The sequence below is a fragment of the Sycon ciliatum genome, chromosome 10, assembly GCF_964019385.1.
Source record: "Sycon ciliatum chromosome 10, ocSycCili1.1, whole genome shotgun sequence".
Classification (NCBI taxonomy): Eukaryota; Metazoa; Porifera; class Calcarea; order Leucosolenida; family Sycettidae; genus Sycon; species Sycon ciliatum.
In genome coordinates, this window is record NC_088652.1 from 3,171,502 (window position 1) to 3,183,600 (window position 12,099).

At 47.5% G+C, this 12,099-nt stretch overlaps 1 protein-coding gene across 1 annotated transcript; it reads left to right on the forward strand.

Annotated features, from left to right (window-relative positions):
* The first annotated feature begins 223 nt into the window (after positions 1–223).
* On the forward strand, positions 224–11,701 carry LOC135826350 (uncharacterized). Its single transcript, XM_065338964.1, has 7 exons — positions 224–469; positions 871–1,086; positions 4,381–4,512; positions 5,645–5,758; positions 6,434–6,618; positions 9,097–9,132; positions 10,990–11,701. The coding sequence occupies exons 1-7, from the start codon at positions 370–372 to the stop codon at positions 11,422–11,424; spliced, it is 1,218 nt and encodes a 405-aa protein (XP_065195036.1). The 5' UTR covers positions 224–369; the 3' UTR covers positions 11,425–11,701.
* The last annotated feature ends 398 nt before the right edge of the window (positions 11,702–12,099 follow it).

Here is a 12,099-nt window from a genome sequence, read left to right on the forward strand (position 1 = left end):
ACTCCCTTTCCTGCTGTGTACCTCCCCCCCCCCCCCCCCCTCCCGTGTTCTGTCTTTGCCGCATCACTGGCATCCTTAATATGTATTATGCCTAGGCAATTGTCATACAGCAGTGTGTTACGCACAGCATACAGACAATGTACATGTACACAACTCAATCAGACTGTCAGACTGTACAGGATAGAATCCTGGTTGGAATGAAGTGTCAGATAATGATTACTCGACACAATAGCATTCAGTACACCAGGGTTGTGGATTCCAATCAGCGTCCAAGCGCAATCTCAGAAATACCCTCAGGATTTCTCTGAGCAACAGCAGAGATAGCAGTGAGCACCAAGCGGAGTTGCACCGGCATCTACCGTTATCTTCATGGCTAAGTTCGGTGTCATGGAGAATTCCCCAACATATCATGTCCGTATTGCCATCGTTTTGCTTCTGATGTGTGCGACGGAGCTGGCGATTGGTGCAGGTAAGGGGACATGATCTGAGAATTGCGCAGTATTTGCACTTGTAATCTGACGAAAAGGAATACTATGTAACTATTACTGGCGATGTCAGACGTGGTTACCGTACGCTGCGAAACAACATTATGTCTTGCCTATTACGGAGAACTGCTGCGTCCGACACAGCAAAGTAAATTGGGCGCTATTATTCTCAGAATGTGAAGTCTCCATATTTGCATTCGGCCCTCATACTCCTATCCAGACATTCTCCTGTCTTCCTGGCCAACACATGGCCATGTTTACGTGTATCTCTTCATCACTCACTCGTCATCGCCCTCTTTGTTTCAGTCGTATCGTTTTCCCATTCAAATGTCTGGTGTTTAGTGTTCACTCTGTGTGCATGTGTCGAACGTAAACTGTTCCTCAGGCCAGTCAGAGGCCATGCCTGAGACCTGTATGACCAGGTGGTTGCGATTGGCACGTCCCAGCGATGGTAGCGCAGCCATACAAGCACGCGAAGACTTGATGTCGCGTGCAACACCTGCCTTGGACGAAAGCACCATTCCCAGCACAGATCCTTTGACTGTAAAGCTGTATCAAGGTGGCAGCACTGCAGCAGCGCGATACCTCGCCCAGTGCATGAGTAAGTAGTAAAGTACTGTACAATTATAACACTCAACACGACTAATCACACATAGGGTCCTGCGGATTCTGCCGGCCGAAAAAGTAGCAGAATTCGGTACTTGTTCTGTTAAGTTTCATGCATGTTTGGTATGTGGATAGAGAAATGGAGCAGAATACGAGGAATTGCCCGCCATAAGATTTGTATGGTTCTGCCAATTTTACTGCTTTTCGAGCAGAATCTGCCACCTTTTCGAGCAGAATCCACCGGTCCCTAATCACACAGCATGGGGCTGTGTTCCCAAAAGCAAGCAAAACAAAATGGACAAAACAAATTCCATACAAACATGAACACGATAAGCAACAAACTGCAACTTTACAGTCATGTATATGGCTGAATGTTCTTCAAATCACCATGGCTACAAGCTCAATTGAATGTCATGCCGTGTGAGCAAGTGCGACTGATGTGTGTTACGGATGTAAGGCGAAGGGTCAGAAAGGGTCAGAATCGGAATTCCTTGTACACTGTGTGATTCTCGACGAATATGATCAGTATGGTGTGGTATTCCTGATGATGGCTCCTGGCCGAAAATTTGATTGAGATATTGCATTTTGCGGCGAAGGTATCTGTGGTGCAAATTTTCACTTGATCTGGGGATGGGGTGTGTAGAATGTGTCATGTAATGATGTGGCTGCAGTGGAGCTTGCTCACATTAAGAAATGGTATGGTATTGGCACAAAGAATGTCATGGCTCAGTCATGCCCCTGACATCGGACTGGGGAGAGTTTTGAACAGCCTCGTGTGGCCTTCGGCCTGACAGTGTACACTGTATGTTGCAGCAGTTACATAGCTACATAATTGTACATGTATGTTTTCATGGTTATGTGGCTGTGCTGTGGCTATGCTGTGGCTATGCTGTGGCTATGCTGTGGCTATGCTGTGGCTATGCTGTGGCTATGCTGTGGCTATGCTGTGGCTATGCTGTGGCTATGCTGTGGCTGTGCTGTGGCTGTGCTGTGGCTATGCTGTGGCTATGCTGTGGCTATGCTGTGGCTATGCTGTGGCTATGCTGTGGCTATGCTGTGGCTATGCTGTGGCTATGCTGTGGCTATGCTGTGGCTATGCTGTGGCTATGCTGTGGCTATGCTGTGGCTATGCTGTGGCTATGCTGTGGCTATGCTGTGGCTATGCTGTGGCTATGCTGTGGCTATGCTGTGGCTATGCTGTGGCTATGCTGTGGCTATGCTGTGGCTATGCTGTGGCTATGCTGTGGCTATGCTGTGGCTATGCTGTGGCTATGCTGTGGCTATGCTGTGGCTAGGCTGTGGCTATGCTGTGGCTATGCTGTGGCTATGCTGTGGCTATGCTGTGGCTATGCTGTGGCTATGCTGTGGCTATGCTGTGGCTATGCTGTGGCTATGCTGTGGCTATGCTGTGGCTATGCTGTGACTATGCTGTGGCTATGCTGTGGCTATGCTGTGGCTATGCTGTGGCTATGCTGTGGCTATGCTGTGGCTATGCTGTGGCTATGCTGTGGCTATGCTGTGGCTATGCTGTGGCTATGCTGTGGCTATGCTGTGGCTATGCTGTGGCTATGCTGTGGCTATGCTGTGGCTGTGCTGTGGCTGTGCTGTGGCTGTGCTGTGGCTGTGCTGTGGCTGTGCTGTGGCTGTGCTGTGGCTGTGCTGTGGCTGTGCTGTGGCTGTGCTGTGGCTGTGCTGTGGCTGTGCTGTGGCTGTGCTGTGGCTGTGCTGTGGCTGTGCTGTGGCTGTGCTGTGGCTGTGCTGTGGCTGTGCTGTGGCTGTGCTGTGGCTGTGCCGTGGCTGTGCCGTGGCTGTGCCGTGGCTGTGCTGTGGCTGTGCTGTGGCTGTGCTGTGGCTGTGCTGTGGCTGTGCTGTGGCTGTGCTGTGGCTGTGCTGTGGCTGTGCTGTGGCTGTGCTGTGGCTGTGCTGTGGCTGTGCTGTGCTGTGGCTGTGCTGTGGCTGTGCTGTGGCTGTGCTGTGGCTGTGCTGTGGCTGTGCTGTGGCTGTGCTGTGGCTGTGCTGTGGCTGTGCTGTGGCTGTGCTGTGGCTGTGCTGTGGCTGTGCTGTGGCTGTGCTGTGGCTGTGCTGTGGCTGTGCTGTGGCTGTGCTGTGGCTGTGCTGTGGCTGTGCTGTGGCTGTGCTGTGGCTGTGCTGTGGCTGTGCTGTGGCTGTGCTGTGGCTGTGCTGTGGCTGTGCTGTGGCTGTGCTGTGGCTGTGCTGTGGCTGTGCTGTGGCTGTGCTGTGGCTGTGCTGTGGCTGTGCTGTGGCTGTGCTGTGGCTGTGCTGTGGCTGTGCTGTGGCTGTGCTGTGGCTGTGCTGTGGCTGTGCTGTGGCTGTGCTGTGGCTGTGCTGTGGCTGTGCTGTGGCTGTGCTGTGGCTGTGCTGTGGCTGTGCTGTGGCTGTGCTGCGGCTATGCTGTGGCTATGCTGTGGCTATGCTGTGGTGGTGGCTATGCTGTGGCTATGCTGTGGCTATGCTGTGGCTGTGCTGTGGCTGTGCTGTGGCTATGCTGTGGCTGTGCTGTGGCTGTGCTGTGGCTATGCTGTGGCTATGCTGTGGCTATGCTGTGGCTATGCTGTGGCTATGCTGTGGCTATGCTGTGGCTATGCTGTGGCTGTGCTGTGGCTGTGCTGTGGCTGTGCTGTGGCTGTGCTGTGGCTATGCTGTGGCTATGCTGTGGCTATGCTGTGGCTATGCTGTGGCTATGCTGTGGCTGTGCTGTGGCTGTGCTGTGGCTGTGCTGTGGCTATGCCGTGGCTATGCTGTGGCTATGCTGTGGCTATGCTGTGGCTATGCTGTGGCTATGCTGTGGCTATGCTGTGGCTGTGCTGTGGCTATGCTGTGGCTATGCTGTGGCTGTGCTGTGGATATGCTGTGGCTATGCTGTGGCTATGCTGTGGCTATGCTGTGGCTATGCTGTGGCTGTGCTGTGGCTATGCTGTGGCTGTGCTGTGGATATGCTGTGGCTATGCTGTGGCTATGCTGTGGCTATGCTGTGGCTGTGCTGTGGCTATGCTGCCGTAACACCGTAGTCATGGTTCATATCAATTTTATCATTTTATTTTTTATTTCAACATCTCAAGACTCAGGGGAAACATCGGCCAATGTGAAGAGAATGGAAAAATACAAATGCCGATACTCGAAGTACATGTGCATGTTTTAGTGACAATTTTAGTTACATGTATGTTGCGGGATGGAGCATTGTCCGGCACCGCAGCACAAGCTAGGATCTTGGGTCATCTCACGCAGTTCAGTCAACGGTTTGATTGCTGCGTGTTGTGTTCTAACCCAGGTGACGGTGGTCCCCGCTGCCCGGCCGACAGGCCCTGCCTAAACGCTGGCAAATGTCTGTATCAGCGCACACCCACGGCTGGATATACGTGCCAGTGCAGGCCAGGGTTCACAGGGCAGTTCTGCTCAACAGGTAATAGTACTGTAGACTGTAGTCCTACTAAAGTCCAGAAGCAAGCTTGTGTTCTCACACCAATGTGCATGTAAGGTGGCACCTATTGATCCGCCAGTCATCTACATGACTGTATAAAAACAATAGGAGGACAGAGAAAGTGTTTTAACTCTGTTTTCTGATGATTGCTTAGTGCGTGAAACTCAGAGTTAAAACACTTTCTCTGTCCTTCTATTATTTGAACCAGCTCTACCACTCGGTATTGAGCACTCTCTTGGACCGCCTGGAACCTCTCTGGTTTAGATGACTGTATATGTAGGACCACGTACTATACCTCGATAATAATAATACTTTCTCATGAGAGGAGAATTCTGCTGAGAGACAACTATATGTTTTACATGTAATGTTCGTTCACGACATGAAGCACAGAAGCCACATGGAAGTTTGGACGAGGCCTTTCAAAGTAGTGAAAACGGTGCCGGGTGATAAGAGCAGCTGCCAACAAGTTTTTGTATCTGACGTTTTGAAGGTCAGTGTAGTGACAAAAATAGCACCTTGGAGAGCAATCGTGGTAGATCAGATCTACATGTACTGTACATAGTGAAGAAAGCAACACAAACTCGTTAGTCTTTACAGACCACTGTACCAAGCAGCAGCGCTCTCTTAGGGCTCACGAAATTGTCCAGGCGATTATGTGCTTGGTAAGTGAATTTTGTTTACAAAGTTGAAACTTTGTTTCCCTCCAACCAATAATCTAAGCATTCCATGTACTTCGGTGATTGTGTAGTAGTAAGCCATGGATGACAGGTATCAAGCAGATTTATGCTGACACCTAATGAGGACTTTTTTTTATTGAGGAGAGATTGTGCACAGCAGGTCTCTGTCGCGGTGCGATAAAATTCATTTCGCTATTGCCTAATGCTAATAATTATGTGTTCTTCTCTAGCTGTTGTGGTTGTGTGTGTGTGTGTGTGTGTGTGTGTGTGTGTGTGTGTGTGTGTGTGTGCGTGTGTGTGTGTGTGTGTGTGTGTGTGTGCGTGTGTGTGTGTGTGTGCACATGTGAATGTGCATTGTTGTGTTTTCGGTATGTATGTTTCGTATGTGTGTGTCTGTATACGTTGTGTGGGTATATTAATATAATATATTTTTTCAGCTGTATCGCGTTGCACTCCTGGCCGTTGCCATAACGATGGAACGTGCATCCCGTCGCACAACGGATACAGGTGTCTCTGCAGAACCCTATTCAATGGACGCCGTTGCGAAAAACGTAAACTATAATCCATTACATCTGACATTAGAATATCGTACATTGTTGACATAGAGTGACTTTCTTTTAATTGCAGTATTTTGATACACGAAGTAGAAGTGGTGCAATAATCACGCACCCCCACAAACACACACGCATAATTATACATAAAACGCAGTAACAAAATATGCACATACATTTTCACGAGCAAACATGCACACACACCGCCATACACACACTAATACGCACACGTGCACATACACACACACTCCCATACACACACTAACACACCCAAACACTCATGTTCACACAAATGCACGTACACATCGTTTGACTGGCTACAAAGCCAGTACCCTGGGTCGGTGGAGTTCATCAGACCTCATCATGCATCATCGCGTTTAAAAGGGTTGAGGCTGGAAAGGGTTTCCATCAATACTCTCCTTGAAACAGTACTGCTGACAAGGCGTTTGCTTCTTGATCTTTCGTAAATTTCCCAAGACACATAAGAGATTTTTTAAATGACCACGGACTTGCAAAGCACATAACCACCAGTGAAATTGAGCGGAAAAAGAAGACATTCATCAGTTGATTGATTATAGGGACCCTGAATAATAACGTAAATATAATTATGTGCTCGACTATGTTCGATCACATTGTCATTTGTTTGTGCTACGTATACCGTTTGAACTCAAACAGGTTGGCTTTCAGCATCCATATTCACAAACCTCACCTCCACCCTACATCAGATCACCCGCGACGTGGCCAGAAACGGTCGCAACGACGCACTTGTGAAGCAGGACGTGGCTGATCAGGTTTCAAAGTTTCTGTCCAATGTGGGCAGGCAGTTCAACGCATCTCTCCTGAAAGTACAGCGAGAGCAGGTAAGATATAGGTGCACACAGTACTAATACATTCATGAAGAACCCGCGCCGGACGATCTCGCCCTGCCTCCCAAGGTAGTGCCCTTTGGAACGTCCTACCGGATGCAGTCAGAGGACTGGCGTCTCTCAGCAGCTTCAAAGCTGACATCGTACCGTATACCCTCCGATCCTCCTGAGGTTATGATTATAAACTTGCCCTGAGACAGCTTCCTATCTGTGATTGATTAAATTTTTCACTGTTACCATTATTATTTGCCATGGCGACCCCGTAAATCCGTAACTGGCAGGGCAGGGTTGGGCCTTTTCCAAAATAATAATCCTCCCGATTTTAGTTAGCAAGTACTCTCGTTAAGTAGAGTAAGTAAATTATCGTGTTCGTTCACGAAGGGAACTCACGACGGCCGCTAACACCCGGTAAACCCTTGCGGCAAATGCAGCGCCTAACGGTGGGGGTGAGTGGATAAGTCTCACAACCACTGGCACAAGTGCCGAGAACGACCCCATTAGCTGCATCCATGTACCCCTTGTGCCTGGCCACAAGTTCCCAGTTGACTGTGGGTACCAGCACGGCTGGAAAAACCGCTCCCAGGCAGGACTTGAACCAGGTACCTCTCGTATCTCAATCATGGTCTTTGACCAACCCACTGTGCCTGCCTGGTCACTCACCTTAGCAGTTAGTAATTAGTTTTTTCTTTTCTCTATTAATATTTTATTCTCTTACCAGGCGTGGGCCATCCCCTGGACTACCAAAATAGGTGCCTTAGTATTATTTTTCTGTTTCTGCTTTAATGACAGTCCATTGTACGCCTGAAAAAAAGTACTTAGTTTATTAGGCGGGTTACAGAACTATCGTTCACCGGCTTACTTGTAGTTTTGATAACGCTTCGCTCTTCATTGAGATATCTATTATTATACCTCACTCCATATTCACCCACATACAATTGGCCATCTACATAAGTGGTGAATATTGCTGAATATTCACCGCTTATATTCACCACTTACCTCATATTCACCACTCATATTCACCACATACCTTATATTCACCACTTATAATATATTCACCACTTTTCCATACTTACATTGTACTGTAAAGAGAGCAGTACTCGGTGCTGCGCTTGATTCCTCTTCAGTCAGCGCACCGGAGCTGTCGAGTGCCCTAGAAAATGTCTACGCTAACTTCCGTAGACAGGACTTTTCTGAGTACAATCGAAATTCCTTGCTTGCCATTGCCGCTGGATCCGCATGTGACCAGGTGCTGACAGTGAGCATCTTCACAGACGGAGCGTTCCAGCGAGCAAACAAGGTTTTGGACGCTCAACATGTCAATGGCCCGATGATTGCGGATCAAGCGGCAAGCCAGGAATTTCGTTTGTACTCAGAACAGCCCTGTTCAAGGACGTTAGCGTAGAATTTTCCTAGGGCACACAACAGCTCCGAAGCGCTGCCTAAAAAGAAAAGAAGTGAGGGTAGAACCGCTTGGCTCGCTGTTATAAACCGACTCCCGAATTGGCGAGATGATCGCGGATTGGTCAAATCTTCACGTGAAACGAAACCTCTCTCTGATTGGTCAAATCTTCGCGTGAAACGAAACCTCTCTCTGATTGGTCAAATCTTCGCGTGAAACGAAACCTCTCTAATGATTGGCTCCCGCCACAAAGCTGCACGAGCGTGTTCTCCATGGTGATTGGCACGAGCGTGTTCTCCAAGGTCTTCACCTCCCATGCTACATGCACCAGTAGTACGTGTACACGATCGATTGAACAAGATTCTGAACACGCCGCCCTCCGATTCAGGCAAGAACACGCCAGTCGGTCTGAAGGCTCAGTGAAGCAACAACGACTTACGTTAGTTCTGCGTACATGTACATGTATGACCAACAGGACTCGTTTGTTGGGTTTTAGGGACGAGAGGGTGAATATGGAGAGGTATAAGTCTAATATTACCTTCAGCCTTGTGAATATGGGCGAATATTCACTAGTTATACAAACCTCGGCTTCGCCTTGGATTGTTTACTAGTGAATATTCGCCCATATTCACTCGGCTTCAGGAAATATTATATACTTCTCTCTTTTTTCTCCTTATCTTCTCCCCAACCCTCCTTCCCTGTAACATAATAACATATTCGCTGCCTTGTCATTGAGCATTTGTGCTCGTTTGGATTAGCGAATCCAAATAAAGTATACAAACAAACAAACACACAAATGAAGTAGCAGATTATGTTTTCCTCTGACATTTTTGAAAGAAGGAATTGGCCTTGAGGTTTGTGCACATCCTGAGCTTCCATGAAGAGACCCCGCAACCTCCTGTTATAGGATAATGGTGGAAGGTACCAGCGCATAAACTGCTTAGAGCCTGAGTAGAGGTCCCGTAGTGTACTATTGCTTGTGCATGTGTACTTGCTTTGATTTCGACCGCTGCTTCTGTTCTGGTGTGCGCTGAACAACGGTGATTGTTCTGTTTCCTGTTCCCTATCCTCAGACTGCTGCTCTGCAAAGCGTTCAGAGGAATGTAGAGGTAAGACTTAGTGCACCTTACAAGCAATAAAACAAAATGGTGGGCCCACTCAATCGTACTTTTTTAAGTAAGCTATTATGCTTTAAAAAGCATAATAGCAGTGGTGAGGCTTTCTGCAGCTTCATTTATAGGAAAAAAGGTTTCAGAGCAAACCCGCTCTCTTCCCATTCACTCTTTGCATACCTGATGAAGGCAAGTTTGCCGAGACGTTGTAATAATTGATTGAGAAACAAGTTCGAGTTTGCAGCCGTGAGTGAATGGGAAAAGAACGGGTCTGCTCCCAAACCCTTTCCCTATAAGTATAACAATTGGTTAAAGCACACCTGCTTGGCCCATGAGTCTACACTGGTGTTCACCGCCTTTTCACTCTCTAAAGTTGCAAAACTCTGGAGCAGGGGCATTGCCAAGCAAAACTCTGGAGCAGGGGCATTGCCAAGACACGGCAGGGGCATTGCCAAGACACGGCAGAGGCATTGCCAAGACACGACAGGGGCAGAACATACAATGTAAGACATATCACACCATGCTGGAGGCCAATACTGGAAATCATTGGTCGTGGAACACGTGGAGCGACACAGAAGCAGCTAGTTCATCCACCTGCCACGGGCTCTTTTGGTCTGAAGCATCTATCATTCTCATTTGCAGGTTCATGGAAGTGCAGCCATATTCTGCTCGCTTGTGTGTATCTATGAATGATGTTATTACCATATGGAGCGAATTGCTTGGCCACCCTGTAAGACGACGACAGTTGGTTGGGTCCCCAAGTAAAATAAAATATCAACACAAACAACCACAGCATTCATCAACCTGATATTAGGCTGCAATACATTTTGGATGCGCTGACCAACCGACTTACAGCTTTCTGGTTTAGAGAGTGGGAGATGAGTGAGAAAGGCACGGTATGCGAATAGGCGACCTGGAGACAATGGTTTTATCAACTCGTTGAGTAGAACTAGGGATAAAGAACTACTGAAATAGGTAGTCAATCTGCGGACAGAACTTTTTCGTCCTTTGTGGACTCATCAGCGCAGCACAGAGGAAATGAGGCCGAATCTGATAAAGTTAGCAATGAAAAGTAAATCTTTCAAAGCCAAATTAAAACGAGGCCCGAACGTACTTTGCCAGAGGGCTCAAAATAACAAGTCAGTGAGCTCTGCATAACGCAAACAGAAATGGCACTACCCCACACAAGAGTCCTCAACTGCTACAAGAGCAGGAGCGAAATACTCGAAATAGGTAGTCAGCAAGTTTGATAGCAAAATTGGGGGGGGGGGGCGGGGGGTAAAAGATGATATACAGGTAAACGTGACTAGCACACGATAGCAATAATTATCTGGGGGAGAATGGGAGAGGGGTGGGAGGGGAATTCAGCTGCCTCACGATGGAAGAAGTTCTCAGACTATCATAGTTTAGGAATGAACTCGGATGGAGGGCCAAGGATTAATTTATAAGAAAAAAGGGCCAAGGAACTGCAAGTTACGCTATAATGTCCTCTAACATCACCAGTTACTAAACAATCAGCTCATGCGATAACATTGCACGACACTGACCGACGGTACTGACGTTCCACAACTAACTGGCTAACAGCTCTAGCACATCTTGGATGCGCACTCCAACAGCCTTCCAACTTGGAAGGTTCTAAGTTATAGAAATAACATAAGGAGGGGAAGTGTTATCCCATGAGCTGATTGTTTAGTAACTGGTGGTGTTAGTGGACATTATAGTGTAACTTGTAGTTTCTTGGTCCTTTGTCTTTCTTATCATAGTGAATTTGAGCATTTTTTCGATTGCTCTTGTACATTGTAGTTGGTATCTACTTGTAGTCCTATTATTGGTTCTTTATGTGGTTTTCTCAAGGAGTTACAACGATGTAATCCCGCATCACTTGGCTTCGCTTATACAACCCATACCAGAATATCGCTTGCTGTTGAGCAAGTGGCTAGCGTCCAGGTCACCAAGACGCGTGAATCCACAATTCTGAGGATCACTTACTCAACCTCCATTAGGGCTCTTGGAAGTGCAAAAGGTTCAACGTGGTTTGCCAAAATTGACGGTAAAGAGTGTACTCAGCCATCACGTATCAATATCGCCCACTACCGACGAGACGAAGATGACGTACAACTTCCTGGATATCTGGAAGGTCTTTGCAGAGCGACAAGCTCGGGACCAATCGCACAAGGCCGTCACGTGATCACAATTCACTCCGGAAAACTTTCTTCGTACAATCATGGCGCTCATTCAGGGTGGGCGGCACCATCTCTTCTGCAAGTCAGGGAGATCTGTGACCAATAAAAATGTTTCCTCGCACAGGGGACGCTGGACATCATCAGAGTGTTCTCTAGATTGTCATGCTTTTGATGACGCTCTCACACGGTTTGCTTGCCGACTCCTCAATTTATTTCTATGTATGTAGATTCTGGTGTTCAGCTATGACTTGTACTATCTAACTTAACCACAAGAGGTTCTCTTTGGGATTTGTATTCTATCTCTTTTTAACACGTAGAATCAGTACTCTTGCTGCCTATTATGCCTGCACACATGAATGATTCCTATTGTTTCCCTGATCCAATCCATACGTTGGGTAGAGCTGCATTGTTGTCAATCAGTGGGAAGAAACCTTTGGTGGAGAATGGCGGGAGAAACTCAAGCAGACTTTGGCACTTTCTTCGCATTCTTTCATTACGTTTCATAAATATATTCTTCATACAGAGTATATCAGAATTCTCGGACATTTGGCCATAGGTTTTGCATTGTTCGTCAGTAAAACTGCTTTGTGTGCAAAACCTGCCATTATTTCGAGCATTTTCACTAATTCTGACGAAGTAATCTACAGCGTTGTGCTGTTGTAGTGTAGGATAATGTCAGGGTTCTACTTTGTTCCAATTAACATCTAGGGCAGGATGAATTCATGACAGCAAAGCCACAAACGATCAAAAACATTCTACAATGTAGTTTTCTGAAGTCCAA